At 45.7% G+C, this 24,608-nt stretch overlaps 1 protein-coding gene across 2 annotated transcripts; it reads left to right on the top strand.

Annotated features, from left to right (window-relative positions):
• The first annotated feature begins 1,043 nt into the window (after window positions 1-1,043).
• LOC133646733 (bromodomain adjacent to zinc finger domain protein 1A-like) lies at window positions 1,044-24,608 on the top strand. 2 transcript variants are annotated; one of them, XM_062042442.1, is made up of 25 exons: window positions 1,044-1,874; window positions 2,386-2,664; window positions 2,723-2,962; window positions 3,027-3,114; window positions 3,170-3,292; window positions 11,690-11,812; window positions 12,887-12,982; window positions 13,061-13,199; window positions 13,277-13,402; window positions 13,490-13,810; window positions 13,879-14,044; window positions 14,111-14,217; window positions 14,263-14,378; window positions 14,553-14,791; window positions 20,639-20,859; window positions 20,927-21,057; window positions 21,128-21,431; window positions 21,505-21,576; window positions 21,659-21,906; window positions 21,973-22,133; window positions 22,206-22,289; window positions 22,359-22,480; window positions 22,544-22,725; window positions 22,800-22,887; window positions 23,996-24,608. In XM_062042442.1, exons 1-25 carry the CDS (start codon window positions 1,762-1,764, stop codon window positions 24,169-24,171), a joined length of 4,065 nt encoding a protein of 1,354 aa, XP_061898426.1. In that variant the 5' UTR covers window positions 1,044-1,761; the 3' UTR covers window positions 24,172-24,608. The 2 variants fall into 2 exon arrangements, with proteins under 2 accessions (XP_061898426.1, XP_061898427.1); XM_062042443.1 differs by having other exon boundaries at window positions 1,136-1,874; window positions 14,281-14,378.

Here is a 24,608-nt window from a genome sequence, read left to right on the forward strand (position 1 = left end):
TTGGCGTGTTCTATGGAGCTAGCAGCTAGCAGAGGAGCTAGGAGCTAGCGTAACAAACACGCAGGTGTTTTTATGCAGGATTAATTTGTGGCATATTAAATATAAGCCTGGTTGTGTTGTGGCTAATAGAGTATATATATGTCTTGTGTTTATTTACTGTTGTAGTCATTCCCAGCTGAATATCAGGTACCGTGAGTATGCAGCCTTGGCTGCTAAACATTTGACAGCTTGACCGTATGTGCGCGTCACGTACGTAACTTTTTAAAAATATATAAGCTTTATGAACCTTGGGTTAGGTGAACGGTCTTTTGGGCTGAGTGATTGTGTGTGTTGATCAGGTGTTTGAATTGTATTGGCGTGTTCTATGGAGCTAGGAGCTAGCAGAGGAGCTAGGAGCTAGCGTAACAAACACGCAGGTGTTTTTATGCAGGATTAATTTGTGGCATATTAAATATAAGCCTGGTTGTGTTGTGGCTAATAGAGTATATATATGTCTTGTGTTTATTTACTGTTGTAGTCATTCCCAGCTGAATATCAGGTCACCCCCGGCTCTCACAGCATCTTCCCTATCTGAATAGCTTCAACTCCCCACTAGTCCTTCACTTGCACTTTACTCATCCACAAATCTTTCATCCTCGCTCAAATTAATGGGGAAATTGTCGCTTTCTCGGTCCGAATCTCTCTCACTTCATGCGGCCATCATTGTAAACAATAGGGAACTTTGCGTATATGTTCAACTGACTACGTCACGCTACTTCCGGTAGGGGCAAGCCTTTTTTTAATCAGATACCAAAAGTTGCAATCTTTATCGTCGTTGTTCTATACTAAATCCTTTCAGCAAAAATATGGCAATATCGCGAAATGATCAAGTATGACACATAGAATAGATCTGCTATCCCCGTTTAAATAAAAAAAATTCATTTCAGTAGGCCTTTAATAAATATACTTTTAATTTAACACAAAAATATACGTTTTTTAATTATTTTTTATTTATTGAACAATTGATCCCAAAAACGTCAATAAAAGTTTTTTTCTATAATTTTTCTATTTTTATTTTTGAATTGATTATTTAATACTTTCAATTGAACAATTGTACACAACGATAGACTGTTTTTAAATGATTTTCTTTAACGAAGTTGAACACGCATCTTGTAGTCATTTAGTGACGTCATAGCGTTCCGTGTGACGGCCAGCCAATCGCTGCATTGTCTGACTGTTAAGCCCCGCCCATTGAATCATTCTATGCGGTGCGTCGAAAACCAAACCGCGACATTTTGCAAACCTTTCCAAGTAAAGCTTGGCACGGCCACCGTCGTCACAGCTCCAACACTTTAGAGCAAAGAAACGTTTGTCGTCATTTGACGTCATCTAACGGGACCAGACATTACAACGCGGATATTTCCCAGCTTTGTTGCGGTCCGTGAAGTCAACGAAAACTTGGTCAACAAGCCCGCGGTGATCCCGCACAGTCGCTTCGTGTCGCAGATTGTCCTTTTAACACTCGACCAGAACCGGGACCAAGACCGGGACCACGTAAACAAGCTCTACTTTCTTTCAGCGCGAAAAGGTGCGCCCGGTACCGGAAGTTTCTGTTGGGCCGGACCGGAAAAAGGCACATAAAGACAACTCTTTGGTCTCCACGCGGCCGCGGCGTTCGCGCGCCCTAACAAAAGAGATCCCGCGCGACCCGAGGCCGATAGAAAATCCGCTTCGAAAGTCCACTTCCTCGTGTGTTTGTGCTGACTTTTGTTGTTCCGAGCGATGCCGCTCCTCCACAGGAGAACTTTCATCCGACAGGAACCTCCGGCCGACCTGAGCCCGGACGAGGAGGTTTTTCTCTGCCGCACCACGCACGAAGTCTTCCGCAGCTACGAGTACGTCAAGTAGTTCTCACCTGGATCACGTGACCCTGCAACTTCCACACAACTCTGTGTAACAGGTGTTAGCTAAAGTAGCTTTAGCTGTGGTTGTTAGCTTCAATGCTAACAGGCTAAACTTCATTGATTGTGTAACAGGTGTTAGCTAAGCTAGCTTTAGCTGTGGTTGTTAGCTTCAATGCTAACAGGCTAAACTTTATTGATTGTGTAACAGGTGTTAGCTAAGCTAGCTTTAGCTGTGGTTGTTAGCTTCTATGCTAACAGGCTAAACTTCAGTAATTATGTAACAGGTGTTAGCTAAGATAGCTTTAGCTGCCGTTGTTAGCTTCTATGCTAACAGGCTAAACTTCAATGATTGTTTGTGTAACAGGTGCTGGCTAAGCTAGCTTTAGCTGTCGTTGTCAACTTCTATGCTAACAGGCTAAACTTGATTGATTGCGCAATGAATCCAAGATGGAGACTACCTAGTCTTCCTAGCCTCGCCCCCTCACCTGTGCTGTGCCCGCAGTGAGTTCTTCGAGAGGACCATCCTGTGCAACAGTCTGGTGTGGAGCTGCGCCCTAACGGGCCGGGCGGGGCTTACCTACCTGGAGGCGGTGGAGAGTGAGCGGCGAGCCAAGCAGAGCCTGCGCAACTTTCCGCCGGCGTTGATGGCGCCGCTGCTGCATCTGGCGGCGCTAGGCCGGCGCTGCCGGCTGAGCGAGCTCTGCGAGGACGTCCTGGCTTTCGTCAAGGAGCGCTTCTTCGTGGGGGAGACGGTGGACGTGGGCAGACACGACAGCGACAGGTAGCGTCCGCTCATGACCTCTGAATATGCAAATTATGACTAATTATGCGCGCCTCAGGCACGCGTGTGAGATCCTTCAGGTGCTGCCGCCACATCCCGCCAACGGCCGCGGGGAGTCCGCCCAAGTGGGCGGCGCCATCGTCATCAGCGACAGTGACGAGGAGGGCGACGCCTTCCAGGGAGTCGCGGCACATGTGAGCAGGAAGACGCCACTGAGTCCGTCGGCGTTCAAGTACGAGGTCAGGCCCATCAAGGACGCAGGTGCTGCGCCCTTCGCCGTCCGAGCCGATCAGATCAGGTGACACCCACGTGTGATTGGAGGACAGGTGGTGTGGGCGGGGCTTAACGCCAGGTGTGTTCAGTCGCAGAAAGAAGGTGATGTCACGAGAGAGACTGAAGCTGCTCTTCAAGCAACACTGTGAGCCTGCCAACGGAACCATCCGCATCAAGGTGAGAGCTCCGCCTCCTTGCGCCGCCTCCTCTGATGTCACTTCCTGTGCGGCAGACATCCAGCGTGGTCAAGTACCGACTGGCCGAGCATGACTTCTCACACTTCTTCCCCGACGAGCCGCCGCGCTTTCCCTGCAGTCCTGGTGCCAAGGTGCAGGGGCGGGGCTTACCTGCACAGGTGAGAGAAGCTTCCTGGTCACCTGTGTGTGTGTGTAGTGATTGTGTAATGTTGATGCTGTGTGTGTAGTAGGGGTGTAACGGTACACAAAAGTTTCGGTTCGGTACATACCTCGGTTTAGAGGTCACGGTTCGGTTCATTTTCGGTACAGTAAGAAAACAACAAAATATAAATATTTTGGTTATTTATTTACCAAATTTGTAAACAATGGCATACCATACATATACACACATGGTCCATTGCCAGGGTTAATGTGGTCAACATATAAAATAAAAACTAAATAAGATAAGGCTCAGAATGGTTTCATAACAAAAGTTTTCTACATATTAAGTGCTTTTTTTGATTGATTGATTGAGACTTTTATTAGTAGATTGCACATAGGGCTGGGCGATATGGCCTTTTTTTAATATCTTAATATTTTTAGGCCATATTGCGATACACGATATATATCTCGACGTTTTGCCTTAGCCTTGAATTAACACTTGATACAATTGATACACATACCAGTGTTTCCCATAAACTGCCAAGATACCTGTGGCGGTGGGGGCGTGGCTATGGGCGTGGTCACCATGATATCGAGTAATTTGCATAATTTACTACAATGATATGATTTTCTCTAAAAAGGCTCAAAAAATGGATACTTACTAATTAATAACAGTTTTGATTTAAACATCCATCCATCCATCCATTTGACATTATGAATACACAAAAGATAACTACTACAGTATCAAATTAGTATTAGTATCTGAAGCACCGTCTCCATGTGTGTTTATCGACAACAGAGTTATAACCTGGACACGTTAGCTCGTCGGTATGGTAACAGATGACTGTTACTGCGTGCGTCTGCCCCGGCCCCCGAGTCAAACAGCGGCGGTGTTAATGAAGCAGCGTCAGGCTGCTCACCGTCAGTGAAACGCTCGGTGAAATCGCGGATTAACGTTAAATATATGACGAGCCGCGAGCGATGCAGCTATAACCTATCTCACCTGGTAGAGCACCCGCTGCGGCAACCCAGTTCGATCCCACCTGACAGTCTCTTTGCTCCGCGTCAATCCCCCCTCCCCCCGTCTCTCTCCAGCTGTCCTTTCAAAATAAATGCATTCAAATCCCGAAAATAAAAATTAAGAAAATCCGAGTCGTGGCAGACGTAATTCTTTCGTGGCGGGCTGCCACAAATAAATGAATGTGTGGGAAACACTGCATACTGTATACAGTGCTGAATTTTCCCCAGGGATCAATAAAGTACTTTCTATTCTATTCATAATCACAGCAGTATGATGATTCTATGTGTCTACATTAAAACATTCTTGTTCATACTGCATTAATATATGCTACTTTTAAACTTTCAGGCAGAGAAGGAAATCACAACTGAGTCAATTTACCAAAACTGTATTTATTGAACTCTTAAGCAGTGGCACAAACATTCATGTCATTTCCAATAGCGAAAGTGCAAGATTGTCAGAGACATTTTAAAACAAGCTAATTGTGCACTTTTGTGCATGATGTCACTAAGATGACTTATCAAAACAACACTAAATTAAAGTGCACTTTTTGTACAGAACGCCACTACAAAAGTTTAAAAACATGATGTCACACAAGATATTTCAATAAGTGTCAAATAAAATTGAGCTGCATAATAGGAAATCAAATAGTGTACGTCCTTCGCTATGTGGTAGGTTCCTGCGGACATTATCTCCTTATGTCATGGACCCTTTTTTTCATACGGTGTTGATCTGGAAATGTTTGCCTCGGCATTTTGATGGTGTGGGCGTGTGGCACCGAACGGAGATGTTGACATGCAGAGTTTCAAGCACTCTTGATTCTCTAGCGGGTGACTTTTCAAATGATGCTACATATTAGCAGTAATGCTACTTTTTGTAGAAACGCTTTTGCCCCACACTTGACAAATTACGGTTGTCTGTTTGACATATTCCCACTTGAAGCCAAACCACCGCCAGACGATGGACCCCCTGCTGTTTTTCTTGGGAATTAATTCTTCCCTCATTTGTTACCAGATTCGCACCTTCTTTCTCTTGTATTACCAGTCGCACCACAGCTAACTTTAGCCTTGCTGCAACCTCTCTGCTGCGCGAGGGCGTACACGTATGTGACGTGTGTAAGAATGTGCGCTTGCTGTCTGAGAAGGAGACACAAGAAAGAGTGGGAAGAGCCTGTCGTGTAATGCCAGCAGCTAAAAGCAACTGCGTGAGAACGTATACTCCGATATCACGATATAGTCAATTTCTATATTGCACAGAGACAAACCCGCGATATATCGCGTATATCGATATATCGCCCAGCCCTAATTGCACAGTACTGTACATATTCCGTACAATTGACCACTAAATGGTAACACCCCAATACGTTTTTCAACTTGTTGAAGTCAGGGTCCATGTTAATCAACATTAAACTGCCTCAAGTTGTTGCTCAGATTAAATACAATTACAAAACTTTTCTTCTACATATAAAAAGTGCAACATTAAACCGTTTCAAGTCAACTCATCCTCAGATTAACTTTTCTTTTCCCCCCAGCCTGGCTAACTTGGCAGTAAGAGGTGGGAGCTGTTTGCTTGTCTTTATCTTTGTTGAAGCGATGTTCACTAGGGGGTGGTGACGCTTCAAATGGGTTAGCATGTTTGACGTATTGGCAGAAGCATGCCTTACCGCTGCTGAACAATGTCGGCAAACCTCCGTCCTCCGCACCGCGCAGCCGAAATGTTCCCAAACGGGAGATCTTAACGAGGCAGGAGGGTCTTCCAGCTCTGGCTTTTATATGTTGTCCTAGCCCGGTCATTGCTAGCATGCCGTGTGTTGTGCCTCAGTGTGCATTGTTTACACAAAGTGCGGTACGCTACTTAATATGTCCGTGTGGAAACTCGTTCGGTACACCTCCGTACCGAACCGGAACCCCCGTACCGAAACGGTTCAATACAAATACACGTACCGTTACACCCCTAGTGTGTAGTGATTGTGTATTGTTGATGCTGTGTGTCTGTGGTGATTGTGTAATGTTGATGTTGTGTGTGTGTGTGTGTAGTGATTGTGTAATGTTGATGCAGTGTGTAGTGATTGTGTAGTGTTGATGCAGTGTGTAATGATTGTGTAATGTTGATGCAGTGTGTAGTGATTGTGTAGTGTTGATGCAGTGTGTAGTGATTGTGTAATGTTGATGCAGTGTGTAGTGATTGTGTATTGTTGATGATGTGTGTAGTGATTGTGTAATGTTGATGATGTGTGTAGTGATTGTGTATTGTTGATGTGTGTAGTGATTGTGTAATGTTGATACTGTGTGTTTGTGTGTGTGTGTAGTGATTGTGTAATGTAAATAGTGTAGTGATTGTGTATTGTTGATGCTGTGTGAAGTGATTGTGTAATATTGATGAATTATGTAATGTTGATGGTGTGTGTGTGTGTGTGTGTGTAATGTTGATGACATATTTAGTGATTGTGTAATGTTGATGACATGTGTAGTGATTGTGTAATGTTGATGCTGTGTGTGTAGTAATTGTTTAATGTTGATGTGTGTAGTGATTGTGTGAAAGTTGATGCTGTGTGTGTGTGTGTGTATTGATTGTGTAATGTTGATGCTGTGTGTGTATTGATTGTGAAATGTTGTATCTGTGTGTAGTGATTGTGTAAAGTTGATACAGTGTGTGTGTAGTGATTGTGTAATGTTGATACAGTGTGTGTGTTTGTAGTGATAGCGTAATGTTGATGCTGTGTGTGTTGGGATTGTGTAATGTTGATGGTGTGTGTAGTGAATTTGTAATGTCGATAATGTGTGTGTGTAGTGATTGTTTAATGTTCATGTGTGCAGTGATAGTGTAATGTTGATGCTGTGCAGTGTTTCCCCCAGAAAATTTGTTAGTTAAGGTGGTGTCTCTCCAGGGGGAAGGGGATGGGTGCGTGTAAGGAACAGTGTAACTCGGCCTGTCGCCATCACGTCTCCATCTCATCGATGCCACCGCAGCCTGGGGGGCTATATAGACTACAAACTGCGGTGAAGTAGGCCGGCTTCGTCGCGTGAGGAAGCCTACAATTTTTGGTTGTGTTTTCTGCTCCATATGCTGAATGGCGATATACTATATATATCTCGATATTTTTTCCGTAAATTAAAAACAATACACAAAATAGTCCTAGTTACCTGAGATACTAAGTATGTCATTATTATCATGACTTAGTAAGTCAATATTTTGACTTACTAATTTACTAAGTCAAAGTAATGACAAAATAATGACTTACCGTATTTTCCGCACCATAAGCCGCTCCGTGTTATTAGCCGCACTTTCAATGAATGGCATATTTCAAAACTTTGTTTACCTATTAGCCGCCCCGTGTTATTAGCCGCACCTACGCTGCGCTAAAGGGAATGTCAAAAAGACAGTCAGATAGGTCAGTCAAACTTTAATAATATATTACAAACCAGCGTTCTTACAACTCTGTTCACTCCCAAAATGTAATGTGCAATCACAAAAATAGTAACACTCAAAATAGTGCAGAGCAATAGCAACATCAATAACTCAACGTTGCTCGAACGTTAATGTCACACAACACACAAAATAAACATTTAAAGCTCAGGTTCTGAAGTTATTACTCATCCACAAATCCCTCGAATTCTTCTTCTTCTTCGGTGTGCTTCACTTGTTTTTTGACACCATCTGTGATGTGGACGCGCATGCAGTCGTAGATCAACAGGGACGGAGCTGCGTGAAAAAAGTCACCCGGTCTCTTCGCTCATCTTTTCTTCATCCATCCATCCCTTCGAGTTAGCTTTTATGATGACGCCGGCTGGAAAGTTCTCTTTTGGCAAGGTCTTCCTTTTGAATATCACCATGGGTGGAAGTTTCTGGCCGTTAGCATGGCAAGCTAACGGATATTCACCGTACGTGCTCCCGTTGTATCCACAGTGCGGTTCACATGAATATCAAAAGTCAGTGGAACCTTGTACGCATGTCTCTTAGTAGGAGCCATTTTGTGGTCTTTACAGAAACACACAAATTAAATTAAACGTAATATCCGCACGCTTCTTCTTCTACGGGGGCGGGTGCTCACCTTGGCGGTTGCTTACAGTAGAAGAAGAAGCGCTTCCTCTTCTATGGGGGTGGTTGCTTACCGTAGAAGAAGAAGCGCTTCCTCTTCTACAGGGAAAAAAGATGGCGGCTGTTTACCGAAGTTGCGAGACCTAAACTTTATGAAAATAAATATTAATATTAATCCATATATAAAGCGCACCGGGTTATAAGCCGCACTGTCAGCTTTTGAGAAAATTTGTGGTTTTTAGGTGCGGCTTATGGTGCGGAAAATACGGTACTAAGTCAAAATAATGACTCAAGTCAAATTAATGACTTACCGGTACTGTAAGTATGCGTTTGCAATAAGCGTTTGAAAAAAAGAGTTAAAAGTGGGGCTACATGCTGACATATGCTCAACTCATCATGCTTAATTTATTACAGCATTTGGGAAGCCTGTAGTCGATTTTTATTATGGAAATGTTTTATTTTTATCAACATGTGATAGCAGGAACCATGCCATTCAAAACTAGGCTGCTACATTACTAATGATTAATGTAACTATAGCTGACAAAATAGTACAATAGCAATAGGAGAGACTATTCATCCCTGAACACTATGGAGTTCATTTGGCTTTATGATGCAGTTACATTATTATATCAACTATCAGAGACAGCTTCAGGAAACTCTTCATTTAACATAATGTCCTTTTTTGCTGCTTCAACACAGCTCAATCAACACAGAAAAAGGTAAAGTGAAATAACTTAGTTGTTAACTGTAGGTCAATAATGCTTGTCTTTCTCTCAGACACACACACGCATGCACGCACACACACCGCACAGTGAGCTAACGTTACGCTAAAAGCTAATTAGCCGTCACCTCAAGGAATGCGAGCGAGCTGAGCTGCCGCTTATGTTTATAGAACGTCAACGGGCTCATAGTGATGTTACTAGTAGTTGACTGGGAGAGTTTGCTGCATTATGCTCACCTGCTAAACACCTTTCTACTCACCCCACCGTCTCTCCTCTCTGCCTGTGCTGTGAGCACTGAATCCATGCGCTCTGAATACGCACTGCTGATTGGCTGTTACATGCGCTCTGAATACGCACTGCTGATTGGCTGTTACATGCGCTCTGAATACGCACTGCTGATTGGCTGTTACATGAGTTCTGAATATGCACTGCTACTGTTACCGCTCTGCGTGTAACCAATCAGATGGTTCTGTGGGTGGGACAATGCTGGGTGCTGCAGAGACGTACTGTCATAGGCAGAGGCAGTACGAAGCGTAGCAGCTTGTTAAGACTTTAGTTTAGGCGGTGACTCTTTGTTGTTAAGGCAGCAACAAAGCTCTGCGGGAAACCCTGCTGTGTATGTGTGTGTAGTGATTGTTTAATGTTGATCATGTGTGTAGTGATTGTGTAATGTTGATGCTGTGTATGTGTGTGTAGTGATTGTTTAATGTTGAATCTGTGTGTAGTGATTGTGTAATGTTGCTGTGTGAGCGTAGTGATTGTGTAATGTTGATGATGTGTGTGTGTGTGTGTGTGTGTAATGTTGATGCTGTGCGTGTATTGATTGTGTGATGCTGTGTGTGTGTGTGTAGTGATTGTGTAATGTTGACAGTGTCTGTGTGTAATGTTGATGCTGTGTGTGTTGTAATTGTGTAATGTTGATGGTGTGTGTAGTGATTGTGTAATGTCGATAATGTGTGTGTAATGTTGATGCTGTGTGTAGAAGGAAATGTGTAATGTTGATGCTGTGTGTGCGTGTAGTGATTGTGTAATGTTGATGCTGTGTGTAGTGATTGTGTAATGTTGATCATGTGTGTAGTGATTGTTTAATGTTGAATCTGTGTGTGTGTGTAATGTTGATGCTGTGTGTGTAGTGATTGTGTAATGTTAATGCTGTGTGTGTGCGTGTAGTGATTGTGTAATGTTGATGCTGTGTGTGTAGTGATTGTGTAATGTTGATACTGTGTGCGTGTAGTGATTGTGTAATGTTGATACAGTGTGTGTGTGCGTGTAGTGATTGTGTAATGTTGATACAGTGTGTGTGTGTGTGTTGTGATTATGTAATGATGACGGTGTGTGCGTGTAGTGATTGTGTAATGTTGATAATGTGTGTGTAGTGATTGTTTAATGTTGATCATGTGTGTAGTGATTGTGTAATTCTGATTATGTGTGTGTGTAGTTGTGTAATGTTGATGGTGTTTTGTAGTCAATGTGTTGTGTAGTGATGGTGTGGTGTTGATGGTGTTGTGTAGTGATGGTATTGTGTGTGTGTGTTGATGGTGTAGTGTAGTGATGCTGTTGTGTGTTGATGGTGTGGTGTAGTGATGGTGTTGTGTGTAGTGATTGTGTTGTGTTGATGGTGATGTTTGTGTAGTGGTGTTGTGTTGATAGTGTTGTTTGTGTTGTGATGGTGTTGTTTGTGTAGTGATGGTATTGTGTTAATTGTAGTGTTTGTGTTGTGTTGTGATGGTGTTGTGTAGTGAAGGTGCTGTGGTGATGCTGTTGTGTTGTGTAGTGATGGTTTTGTGTGTTGATGGTGTTGTGTAATGATGGTCTTGTGTAGTGATGGTGTTTGTGTAGTGATGTTTTCTGTTGATGGTGTTTGTGTGTTGGTGTTGTGTGTGTAGTGATGGTGTTGTGTTGATGGTGGTGTTTGTGTGTTGATGGTGTTGTTCGTGTAGTGGTGTTGCATTGATAGTGCTGTGATGGTGTTGTGTTGTGACTGTTGTCATGTTGATGATGTTGTGTAGTAATGGTGTTGTTTGTGTGTTGATGGTGTTGTGTAGTGGTGTTGCATTGATAGTGCTGTGATGGTGTTATGTTGATGGTGTTGTGTTGTGACTGTTGTCGTGTTGATGATGTTGTGTAGTAATGGTGTTGTTTGTGTGTTGATGGTGTTGTGTAGTGATGGTGTTTGTGTGTTGATGTTTTGTATTGTGTAGTGATGGTGTTATTTGTGTAATGATGGTGTTGTTTGTGTAATAATTGTGTTGTCGGTGTGTTGATGGTGTTTGTGTGTTGATAGTGTTGTTTGTGTTGTGATGGTGTTATGTTGATGGTGTTGTGTAGTAAATGAATTGTGTTGATGCTGTTGTATAGTGATGCTGTTGTGTAGTGATGCTGTTTGTGTGTTGATGGTATTGTTTTTGTGTTGATAGTGTTGTTTGTGTGTTGACAATGTTGTTTTTGTGTTGATAATGTTAATTGTGTGTTGATAGTGTTTGTTTGCTGATGGTGTTGTGTTGATGGTGGTGTTTGTGTTTCGATTGTGTTGTTTGTGTAGTGGTGATGTGTTGTGATGGTGTTATGTTAGTGTAGTGAATGTGTTGTGTTGATTGTGTTGTGTAGTGATGGTGTTGTGCGTTGATGGTTTGCAGGCCAGCACGTCACTGCTGAGAGCGGACAAAGAGAAGCTGAAGGAGGAGCAGAGAATAAAGTTTGAGGAGGAGAAGCAGAAGAGGAAAGAGGAGAAGGAGCACAGGAAGCAGCAGAAAGATCAGGTGAGGACTTCAGCTCCATCAGCTCAGCTTTGGGAAGCTTCTAGGTCGGGGGTCGGCAACCCGCGGCTCTAGAGCCGCATGCGGCTCTTTAGCGTCGCCCTAGTGGCGCTCTGGAGATTTTTGTATGAAGAATGGAAAAAGATGAGGGGAAAAAAATCAATTTTTTTGTTTTAGTATGGTTTCTGTAGGAGGACAAACATGACACAAACCTCCGTAATTGTTATAAATCACACTGTTTATATTAAATATGCTTCACTGATTCAAGTATTTGGCGAGCGCCGATTTGTCCTACTTATTTTGGCGGTCCTTGAACTCACCGTATAGTCTGTTTACATGCATAACTTTCTCCGACTTTCTAGGACGTGTTTTATGCCACTTCTTTTTCTGTCTCATTTTGTCCACCACACTTTTAACGTTGTACATGAGTGCACAAAGGTGAGTTTTGTTGATGTTATTGACTTGTATGAAGTGCTAATCAGACATATTTGGTCACTGCATGACTGCAAGCTAATAGATGCTAACATGCTATTTAGGCTAGCTATATGTACATATTGCATCATTATGCCTAATTTGTAGCTATATTTGAGCTAATTCAGTTTCCTTTAAGTCCTCTTAATTAAATTTAGATCTCATGACACATGTAATATGGCTTTTAATTTTTTGCGGCTCCAGACAGATTTGTTTTTGTTTTTTTGGTCCAATATGGCTCTTTCAACATTTTGGGTTGCCGACCCCTGTTCTAGGTTGTAGAATGTTTCGGGAAGGTTGTAGAATGATTCGGGAAGGTTGTAGAATGATTCGGGAAGGTTGTAGAATGATTCGGGAAGGTTGTAGAATGATTCGGGAAGGTTGTAGAATGTTTCTGGAAGGTTGTAGAATGTTTCTGGAAGGTTGTAGAATGTTTCTGGAAGGTGGTAGAATGTTCTGGGAGGTGGTAGAATGTTTCTGGGAGGTGGTAGAATGTTTCTGGGAGGTGGTAGAATGTTTCTGGGAGGTGGTAGAATGTTTCGGGGAGATGGTAGAATGTTTCGGGAAGGTTGTTTGGGACGGTTGTACAATGTCAAATGTTGTCAGGAGCGAGAGAAGCTGAAGGAGGAGAAGAAGAAGTTTGCAGAGCGACTGAAGCTGTGGAACAAACCCAGAGAAGACATGGAGTGTGATGACCTCAAGGTCCCTGAACGCAGCACTTTATTTAAGTCAGTGAAGGCACCACAGAGCTAGCTTCAGTATGTTGTTGTTGTCCTGCAGGACCTTCCCAGTCCTGTCCCTGTGAGGACTCGTCTACCAGCACAGCTATTTGGACAGGCACTGATGGTTCTGGAGTTCCTGCGGGCCTTCGGAGATGACTTTGGACTGAAAGACGAGTTCCCAGACGGAGTTTCTCTCGGTCAGAACTTGTTCCTTCTTCTTCTTCTTTTTCTTCTTCTTCTTCTTTGTTTGTTCTTCAATTGTCTCTTCCTGCAGAGGTTCTTGAGGAGGCCTTGGTGGGTTCTGATCCGGAAGGACCTCTTTGTGAGATGCTCTTCTTCTTCATCACCGCCATCTTTCAGGCTCTGGACGAGGAGCGAGAGGAGCTAAGCAAAGACGAAGGTAACACCTGCCGCTTGGGACGGCGAGGTGTCTGTCTGTGTGTGTGCATTTCTGAATGTGTGTTTGTGTTTGTGTGTGTGTGTACAGATGTGTCAGAAGCTCCCGACTATGACACCGATGGCGCCCACTCAGCCGTCAGCACCGCATCGTCCTCAGCCGCTACGTGGCCTCAGCTCCACCTGGGCCGCAGTCTACAGGAAGTGGACCTGGACAGCTGCACGCTGTCCGAAATCCTCCGCCTCTACATCCTGGCGTCCGGCGCCGACTGTAATCACGGCAGCGCCAAGTTCCGCTACCAGAAACAAGGAGGCTTCACGCTGGCGGACGACCCGTGCGTGGAGCTGTGTCGGGCCCGGCCGGCGCTGATAAGGAGGCTGGCGTGCACGTCGGTCTACGACCTGATGCCAGGTCAGCCGGCGCTCACCTTCGCCGGCGCCAGACTCGTCCGTCTAACGTGTGTGTGTGCACCTAAACAGGTGAGAAGCTGAGCGTCCTGCAGGCGCTGGTGGGCAAGCTGCTGTCCCTGGCGTCCAGCAGGGACCTGATCGAAGACTGCGTGGAAGAGCAGCGCGCTGCCAGGCAAGAACTACGAGAGGTGCGGGCTGAGCAGCACCGGCGCGAGCGCGAGGAGGCAGCACACAGGTAAGCACGCATGCACTGGCTGGCAAGCGCGCCCTGAGCATGACGGACTGCATCCTTTCCCCACAGGGTGCGTCTTCGCAAAGAGGAGCGCCTGCGGGACCAGGAGCAGCGCCTGATGGACAATGAGCAGCGCCTGAAGCTAATGCAGCAGGAAGTGAAGGACCACAACAAAGGTATGGCAGCACCTTGACAGGAAGTGACATCACAGCAAACGCCAGTTTTGATGCCCCTCGCAGCTGAGGACAGGGCTTCGCTGACCACCTCTGACCCCAAAGCCCTGCCATGCCCCCCCACCAGCCTGACTACCGAGGAACGAGAGGAAGAGCAGGAGAAGGTGCGTTAGGTGTCATGTGACTTGTACGTCATTCCTGGGCATGTTCAATATGACACTGATCCAAAGCATTCAGTAGCATTGTTTCACCAATATTAGCCCCTCCCCTTTACCATTGAGGGTGGAAGTGTCCATCACTGCACACTCACAATAGCCCCCCCCCTCTCCCTCTTGTAGGTTCAAGAGCTACAAGTGCGCATCCAAAAGGCGGCGGCGTGCACAAGCCTGCAGCCGCTGGGCAGGGATCGCCTGTACCGCCGCTACTGGCTCCTCCCCTCGGCCTCAGCACTCCTTGTGGAGGAGGACAACTTTGGCCTGACGGAGGACATGCTGCGGCCCCATCCCAAACACACCCACGACACCGCCGTTGAGATGGAGGACGGCGACCACCACCTGCAGGAGCCTGCAGAAGGAAGGTTAGGAAGGAAGTTTCCGGCTGTTGTTGTTGTTTTTGATTGTCTGTTGTTGTGTCTGATTGTTGTTGTGTCTAACTCGTCTCTAATTGTCTGTTGTTGTGTCTGACTTGTTGTTTCTGATTGTTTTGTGTGGTTGTTGGTTCCAATTTTTTTTTTTGTCTGTTCTTTCTGACTGTTGTGTGATTATTGTCGTTTCTAGTTGTTGGATCCAGTTGTTGTCTGATTATTGTGTAAATGTTCTGTTTTTTGTATTGCGCATTTTTATAGTACACTCTTTTAGTGTATTTACGGTACCTCCCAGCATGCAATGCACTATGCGCGGGCTCCGGTTGTTAGTCGGTTATGTGAACGGCAGTGGCCGGTTTGTTATTGTGTTCCCTGAACTTAAACTCAGTAAAGTATACGTACACAAAGAAGAAGGTTGTCGTCATTGAGTTATCAATGGTAGCAGAGGATGTCTAACAACGCTAACTACAGAGTCCCTCTTGCGTTTGAAGAAAATAAGTCATATGAGAGCTGGAAAAATGAAGTTGAAATGTGGATACGTGTTTCCGACCTCGATAAAGAGAAACAAGCATTAGCTGTTGCTCTATCACTGAGGGGGAGAGCTAGAGATACAGCTTTGGACATACCTGCGGATGATTTGAACAAAGATGATGGGATGAAGACCCTTGTAAAGGCATTGGATAATGTATTCATAAAAGAAGAAAAGGACAGAGCTTATGATGCATACACGGACTCTGACAAGATCTGGAGAGAAAACGTAGTTTCCATGGTGGATTACATCATTCAGTTCGAGCAGAGGTACAACAAAATGCGCAAATTTGACATGGTTCTTCCCGACGCTGTTTTAGCATTCAAGTTGTTAGATACAGCCAGTCTCGATGTTAAAGATAAACAGCTTGCGCTTACAGCTTGTTCAACACTTACATTTGCAAGCATGAAGTCAGCTTTAAAAAGGATTTTTGTAGACAATATGCAGCCGCCCACATGCAGCGGGGTAATTCACATGCGTGAATATGTTGCTTTTTATTTGGATCAAAGAAAAAGATCCATCCATCCATCCATTTTCTACCGCTTATTCCCTTTTGGGGTCGCGGGGGGCGCTGGAGCCTATCTCAGCTACAATCGGGCGGAAGGCGGGGTACACAAAGAAAAAGATACGGAAGGAAATTTTGTTCCCAACCCGACCAAAAGAGGGCGCCATTGACTGGCTCAAACCCACTAGATAGGTACAGCAGGAGGTCAAAGTGTGCAATTTGCCAGAGTACATTTCACTGGGCTAAGGACTGCCCAAATAAGGCTGAACATGTAAAAGTGACGGAGGAAAATGCAGAGACAGAAACAATTGAAGAGTGCAATGTTACATTGTTTTCTAAAGAGTCAGTATCTGATGCTGAAATATTCATGGTAGAATCCTTAGGTTAAGCTTTTAATTGACACTGCATGCACCAGAACAGTCTGTGGTGAAAAATGGCTGGACAATTACATTCATACACTGAAGGAGAGTGACAAGAAAAACATGGAAAATACACAAAGTAGAAGAGCTTTTAAGTTTGGTGATGGACAAGTTCATTCCATAAAAAAAGTAAAAGTCCCAGCTAAAATAGGCCAAACCAGGTGCCACATAGAGACTGAGGTGGTCTCAGTGAACATTCCTTTACTACCAAGTAAAACGTCACTTAAGAGGGCAAAAGCAGTGCTTGACATTGAGAATGATAAAGCCACAATGTTTCAGAAACCAGTGCCTCTTGAGATTACATCCTCAGGACACTACTGTGTAAACATAGTGGACAGAGATTGCACAGTCACCCGTGAGAATGAACCCCAAACTGATGAGGTTCTGGCCATAAGAGATGGCATGAGTAAAGATGAAAAACACAAAGTATTGGTGAAACTTCACAAGCAGTTTGGACATGCCTCCGTTGATAAACTCAAAAAATTACTAATTAGTGCTGGAAGTAATGATGAGAGTGTTACTATTCTGAAGGACACCGTAAGCAGCTGTGAAACATGTCTCAAGTACATGTCTCAACAAGCCCAAACCAAAGCCATCAGTTGGTCTACCAATGGCTTCAACATACAATGAAACTGTGGCATTAAATCTACACGAGCTAGAACCAAATGTGTGGTACCTCCACATGATTGATCACTTCACCAGGTTCAGTGCTGGTAGCATTGTTACCACAAAAAAATCCAGTGAAATTGTGAGGCACTTTATTCTTTCCTGGGTGAGTGTTCATGGAGCCCCATCTAAGATTTTTTGTGACAATGGAGGTGAATTCAATAATGAGGAAATGAGAGACATGGCTGAGAACTTTAATATTGAAGTGAAAACCACTGCTGCCTACAGTCCATGGAGTAATGGAGTGATGGAAATACATAACCAGACCCTTACAGAGATCCTGTTAAAAGTGAAGAAAAGCAGTGTTTGTGACTGGAAAGCAGCCATAGATTGGGCCTTGATGGCAAATAATACAATGCACAATGTGCATGGATTTAGTCCATACCAGCTGGTGTTTGGACAAAACCAGAACCTACCTTCTGTGCTGGTTGATAAACCGCCTGCCCTGGAGGGCACTACCATGAGTAAATGGGTAGGACAGCACATTTCAGCATTACATGAAGCAAGGACAGCGTTTACTGAGGCAGAGTGCTCTGAGAGAATCAGCAGAGCTCTGCGCACACAGCTTCGCAGCACAAATGAATACTACGAAACTGGAGATAAAGTGTACTACAAAAGAATGGACTGCAATGAATGGAGAGGCCCTGGGGTGGTAATTGGACGAGACGGGGTGGTAATATTTGTTAGACATGGAGGCTCCTATGTCCGGGTGCATCGCTGTAGACTACGCAAGGCCACACTTCACTACACTGACACGTCTCGTGACAGCCAAGAAAGCCAGACAGAACTTAATGCAGCCGAATGTGGCATGTTGAAGATCTACCCGATACTGTATCTAGTGATGTAGACTGTGTGCCTGACACAGAGAATGCGACAGGGAGCTCTAATAATGACAGAGACAGCAATGAGCATGATAATGATCCATCCGACAGACAACCTCCTATCATAAGAACAGACCGTAGTATGAATCTAAAGGCAGGACAATTCATTAAGTATGTGGAAAGAGACACTGGAATTTGACACACAGCAAAAGTGCTAGGTTGAGCGGGAAAGGCAACTGTAAAACACAAAAGTACTGGTACAATCTGGAGTACACTGGCACAACAAGGTCAGCTGACCTTTCGCAGGTTGACACACTGCAGATTCAGTCATTGGACAGGGTGGAACAGCCATGATCACGAGGATGTACTTGTTACAAAGGATGTGTCATTTGAATCAGCGAAACTTACTGAAATCAGTAACTGGGAGAAACACGGTGTGTTTGATGAAGTAAAAAACAGGGGACAAAAATGCATTTCCACAAGATGGGTGTGTACACTCAAAGACACACCGACGGCATAGTTCCAAAAGCAAGGCTAGTGGCGAGAGGATTTGAAGAGCTAAACACAAAAGATCTCCCAAAAGACTCGCCAACATGTGCCTCAGAGTCTCTTAGACTACTCATGTCTGTGATATGTCAAAACCGATGGACACCCCACTCTATGGACATTAAGTCAGCATTCCTTCAAGGAAATGAGTTATCCCGAGACATCTATGTTCGTCCACCACCTGAAGCTAAGAGTGAGGGAACTCTATGGAAGCTAAACAAATGTGTTTATGGACTAAATGATGCATCACTGTACTGGTACAATAGGGTTAAAGAAACAATGTTGCAAACTGGAGGAAAGATGTCACAAATTGATCCTGCTATATTTTATTGGTTGGATAAAGGTTGTAATGTGTCTGGGGTGCTTGCTTGTCATGTTGATGATTTCATCTGGGGTGGTTCACAGATTTTCGCAACAACCGTAATCCCTCACCTACAATCTGCCTTTCAAGTGGGCAGAGAAGAACATGACAGCTTTTGCTATGTAGGCATGGAGTACGTCACTGCAAATGGAGTAACATGTATGCATCAAGACAATTACATACAGAATCTCCAGTCAATTCACATGTCTATCTCCAGAGCCATGAGACAGGATGCTCTTTTGACTGAAAGTGAAATTGATGACCTGAGATCAAAAATAGGTGAACTTCTGTGGGTTGCCAGACAAAGTAGACCGGATATTATGTTTGATACATGTGTCCTTGCAGCTATCATAAAACATGCTACTGTGCAGACTTTACATGACCCAAACAAGGTGGTGAAAAAATTGAAATCGGAACAAGTGACACTGAAGTTTCAGAACCTGGGAAAAGACAGTTCTCTAAAGCTAGTAGTGTTCTGCGACGCCTCGCTGGCAAACCTTACAGATGGAGGCAGTCAAGGGGGACATCTCATTCTGCTGATGGGTGAGGAAGGAAGATTCTCACCTGTGTATTGGCAGTCAAAAAAGATCAGGAGAGTCATACGGAGCACTCTTGCTGGAGAAACTCTTGCCCTTGCAGATGCTGTTGAATGTGCCATTTCTTTATCTGACCTTCATGCAGAACTTACCACAGGGAATGTATCACAACATGTCTTACCAATAGTGTGTGTCACTGATAACCACTCCCTTGCAGATGCCATCAAGTCTACTAAGTCAGTGACAGAGAAAAGGCTTCGCCTTGAAATAAGTGGCATCAAAGAACTTCTTCAGAGTAAAAGAATCCAACAGATTCTCTGGGTACCTACAGGAGAGCAGCTAACTGACTCTTTGACAAAACGAGGTGCATCCGCACTTCAGCTCCTAAAGCATACTTGCCAACCCTCCCGTTTTTAGCGGGAGAATCCCGATATTCAGCGACTCTCCCGACAACCTCCCGACAGAGATTTTCTCCCGACAAACTCCCGGTATTCAGCCGGAGCTGGAGGCCACGCCCCAAAAAAAAAAAGTCTGCCGCAGCTGCAATTGGACCTGACCAGCCTCCGGGTACAAGTACTGGAGTATCAATTGCTTGCCAGGGAAGATCTTCCCCAGGAAGCAAGGATTGACCGGTTTTGGGCCATGCTAGGGAGAGATGGAAGATTCCACACTCTCGTGCATTTGATGAAAGCACTTTTGTGCGTGCCACACAGCAATGCATCATCAGAGAGGGTGTTCAGCATGGTTAGAAAAATAGTGACAGAGAATAGAAAGAGAATGGACAATTCAACCCTTAACAAAAGCATTGTACTTTCAAGTACAACAATGAGTAGATGAGTGTTGTGTGTGTGTGTGTGTGTGTGTGTGTGTGTGTGTGTGTGTGTGTGTGTGTGTGTGTGTGTGTGTGTGTAAATAATACTTGAGTTGGTGAATTCTAGCTGTAAATATACTCTCCTCGTAACCAAGCCCCCCGCCCCAACCACGCCCCCCACCCCCGACCAAAAGGAAAGACAAAGAAAAGTGGGAGATTGTAAATGTTCTGTTTTTTGTATTGCACATTTTTATGGTACACTCTTAGTGTATTTACGGTACCTCCCAGCATGCATTGCGCTATGCGCGGGCTCCGGTTGTTAGTCGGTTATGTAAACGGCAGTGGCCGGTTTGTTATTGTGTTCCCTGAACTTAAACTCAGTAAAGTATATGCACACAAAGAAGAAAGTTGTCGTCATTGAGTTATCAATTGTTTCTTCATTTGTTGTTTTTGTGCGATTGTTGTTGTCCAATTGTTTTGTTTCGATTGTTGTTTCTAATTGATGGTTTTAATTGTAATCTGGTTATTGGTTCTTTATTGTCTGGTTGTTTGCTGATTGTTGTTTTTAACTGAAGGTTCTGATTGTTGTTGGTTTGGATTGTTGCGTCTGATTGTAGTTCTGACCCAAATTATTTTTCTCTCCGTAGCGTTGGCTCAAGCCCCGTCCCCTTGTCCTCCTGTGATTCGCCAGTCAGCCGTCCGAGCCAGTGGTTCTTCTACAGTTCGGTGGAGGAGTTGGACCAGCTGATAGATGCCTTGAACCCGCGAGGTCATCGTGAAAGTGGCCTGAAGGAGGCGCTGCTGCAGGAGCGAGAACATCTGCAGGAAGTGCTGCAGACCTGCGAGCGCAGCAAGTACACCTGTGCAGGTCAGTAAACCGCATGCCGCACTTCACCCCCGCTGGAGCTTCGAACATGCTCGCCATTTCCGTTCAGACGATCCCGAGTCCTCCCGGTCCGTCCCAGAATGCACGGCTGCAGCCCAGACCATAATGGAGGCCAGACTGAGAGACCTGCTGCTGGACTTGGAGGATCGCATCCACCAAGGGAGTCTGGGGACTGTCAAGGTAGACCCGCAACGGCGCACGAGCGGCCTTGGCGTGATGTCACACTGACGTGGCGCTGACTGGCTTGCAGGTGATGGACCGACACGTCTGGCGCTCGGCTTTGGAAGCGGGAAACTACGAGCTGCTGTGTCCTGACCAAAGGACCAACGCACCGGGGGACGCCGTGGAGGTGGACTCCACTCCCAGGTACGAATGCTGCAGAGGGACAGGTGTGCAAAGAGACCAGCTTGTGGACAGGTGTGTCTGTTGGTCCAGACCACAGGTAGACAAGATGGCGGAAGGCGGCCGAGGAAGCAGCACGGTCCAAAGTCTGGCTCAGGCGCTAGCACACGTGGAGCGTGGCATTGAAAGACGCTTCCTCAAACCCCCGCTAGGTGAGTCCGGGACGCCCTGGTCCGGTTTGAAAAACGTTCCCGCTACGCCCAACTATTGCTCCGCCCCCTGCAGGTGAGGAGGACTGTAAGAAAGAACAGAAGACGAAGAAGAGCAAGAAGAGAGACGACGACCAAGCCAGTGAGGGTGAGGACGATCACGTGACCGTCTCTTGTGTCTAGTTGTATCCGCCTAATTGTGTGCGTGTGTACACCTGTGTGCGTATCAGATGGCAGTGACAGCAGTCGTGTGGCCAAGTCGGTGTTGGAGCGATGGAGGGAGTCCCTGCTGTCCTCCTCCAGTCTGTCCCAGGTCTTCCTGCACCTGTCCAGCCTGGAGGTCAGCGTCCTGTGGTCTCGCTCCGTCCTCAACGCTCGCTGCCGAGTGTGCCGGCGTAAAGGAGACGCCGACAACATGCTGCTGTGCGACGCCTGCGACCGAGGACACCACACCCACTGCCTCAGACCCCGCCTCAAGGTGAGGACGCACCAGTCCCGCGACCAATTAGCCCAGCTGACCGTCTGCAACATTCCTCCGCCGCAGTCCGTCCCCGAAGGAGACTGGTTCTGTCCAGACTGTCGGCCCAAGAAGAAATCCGTCCGCCTTCCCTCTCGCCAGCGTCCTTGGCGTGACGAGGAGGAGGAGGAGTCTGAGCAGGAGATACAAGAGGACCAAGAGGTCAACAAGGAGGAAGTTGTTGCCAGGTGAGTGCTGATGTCATGCTAGCTGCTAATGCTAGCTGCTTTAGTCTGAAATAGCCAATGGTTCCGCTGCAGTGCCAAGAGAAGTCAGGCCCCGCCCCCTAGAGGCAGGAGCCAGCAGGCCACGCCCAAGAACGTGAAAGACGCCACCTCCTCCAAGTTGGTATCAGTTGGAGCCATCCGGCAGCCTTTACCGCAGCCTAAACGTGTGCCATCCTTCTATCGCAGGCCGTTGGACAAGAAGGCCACGCCCCTTACATCCAAGGCCAGCGCCAGCAAAGCCCCGCCCCCCGCCAGCAAGAACCTGGAACACAGCAGCAGAAAGGAGGGTCGCACAAAGACAACGGCAGGTAAAGTTGTGTCTGCTGTTTGAGAACATCACGTCACCTGTCACCCCCTGGCTCCTCCCCCAGACACGTCGCCACCTGCCCAACCCTGCAAGCCCGTCCTCCCGCCCCCCTCGCCATCGTCCAGCCGGCGCTCGTCCGGCAGGAACCACGGCGTCCATGAGCTTTCTGCGTGCGAGCTCCTGATCGTGGAGCTGGTCCGCCACGAGGACAGTTGGCCTTTCATGAAGCTGGTATCCCGCACACAGGTGAGCTTGTTGCCTAGCAACCACTCATTGCCCTGCCATTGCCTCGCCACTTACTGTCTCGCTCTGGTGTGCAGGTGCCAGACTACTATGACATCATCAGCAAGCCCATGGCGCTGAGCACCATCAGAGAGAAGGTCAACAACTGCCAGTACCTCTCCGCAGGTCTGTAGAACGTCTGCCAGTTTTGAGCCAGTCTACCTGTGTCTCTGTTGGCCAAGAGGGTAGTTCTTAACCAGTTTACAAATGTCTGTGTATATGGAAGCAGTCTTGAATCAGTCTACCTGTGTCTCTGTCGGCCAAGAGGGTAGTTCTTAAACAGTTTACAAATGTCTGTGTATATGGAAGCAGTCTTGAACCAGTCTACCTGTGTCTTTGTCGGCCAAGGAGTAGTTTTTAACCAGTCTACACACGTCTGACTGTCTTGAACATGTCTACAAATGTCTGTGACTAGTAATAGTTTTACCAGTCTACAAATGTCTGTCCATATAGAAACTGTTTTGAACCAGTCTACCTGTGTCTGTCAGCCAAGGGGTAGTTTTTAACCAGTCTACACATGTCTGTCTTGAACCGTCTACAAATGTCTGTCTATATGGAAGCAGTCTTGAACCAGTCTACCAGTATCTGTCAGCCAAGGGGTAGTTTTAAACCAGTCTACACATTTTTGACTCTTTGAGTAATCTTGAACCGGTCTACAAATGTCTGTGACTAGTAGTAGTTTTACCAGTCTACAAATGTCTGTCTATATGGAAGCAGTCTTGAATGTCTACCTGTGTCTGTCGGCCAAAGGGTAGTTTTTAACCAGTCTACACAGGTCTTTAAGTAATCTTGAACCAGTCTAAAAATGTCTGACTAGTAATAGTTTTACCAGTCTACAAATGCTGTTGATAGGGAAGCAGTCTTGCACCAGTCTACTTGTGGGCCAAGGGGTAGTTTTTATCCAGTCTACAAATGTTTGACTTAAGTAATCTTGAACCAGTCTACAAATCCACATGAAATCTTGTAATTTATGACTTGAGAAAATTGTATCACTTAATTACCACTGCATATTAGCATCCAGGCTAACACATCTGGTCCTATTTTAAAGATGAGATGGTTTCATAGTGTTGCTTTAAATTGTGTGTGTGTGTGTGTGCGTGTGCGTGTGTGTGTGTGTGTGTGTGTGTGTGTGTGTGTGTGTGTGTGTGTGTGTGTGTGTGTGTGTGTGTGTGTGTGTGTGTGTGTGTGTGTGTGTGTGTGTGTGTGTGTGTGTGTGTGTGTGTGTGTGCGTCAGGCGAGTTCATGGCAGACGTGGACTTGATGTTCTCCAACTGTCTTCAGTACAACGCTCGCCACACCAACGAGGCCAAGGCGGGGCTCCGCCTCCAGCAGTTCTTCCACTCGCAGCTCAACAGACTCGGCCTATCAGAGCGTGGCGAGACACCGCCCACCAAGCGATCCCGCCACTGAGGCCGCACGGGCCCCTTGACCCTTAACCCCTAGGCCGTCATTAGAGTACGGGGTACTTGTAAATGTTGACCTTCGACCCTGATAACTTGATGTTCAACATACTTACGGGGTCAAAGGTCACCATTTTGACGGCAAAACCTGACCAAACTACTGATGCGACCTCTGACCTGCGTTCTCAGGGACCAAAGTCAAGAGGATTCTTGCTGCAGGCCATCGTCCATCATTCCAGTGTTTGAGTGTGCTGTCAACCAGCAGCACTACTTCAAAATAAGAGCTCTAATAAGTTATTAGCTGCTTAGCCTAGCTTAGCATGAAGCTGAACACTGTTAGCATATTGCTGTTGTTCATCTCACTAAAATTGTATACTTGCTAGCATTCAAGTTGTTTATTTATTTATGACTCATGTCCTGTTGACAAAATAAAAGATCATCAAAAAA

This window comes from Entelurus aequoreus, linkage group LG03 (assembly GCF_033978785.1).
Source record: "Entelurus aequoreus isolate RoL-2023_Sb linkage group LG03, RoL_Eaeq_v1.1, whole genome shotgun sequence".
NCBI lineage: Eukaryota > Metazoa > Chordata > Actinopteri > Syngnathiformes > Syngnathidae > Entelurus > Entelurus aequoreus.

What these genes read in the sequence shown, in the direction of transcription:
- LOC133646733 (XM_062042442.1), top strand. Translation starts at nt 1,762, where the DNA reads ATGCCGCTCCTCCACAGGAGAACTTTCATCCGACAGGAACCTCCGGCC. An exon ending in GGCAGACACGACAGCGACAG is followed by an intron (nt 2,665 to 2,722) that starts GTAGCGTCCGCT and finishes TGCGCGCCTCAG; the next exon opens with GCACGCGTGTGAGATCCTTC. An exon ending in CTTCCTCAAACCCCCGCTAG is followed by an intron (nt 21,432 to 21,504) that starts GTGAGTCCGGGA and finishes CGCCCCCTGCAG; the next exon opens with GTGAGGAGGACTGTAAGAAA.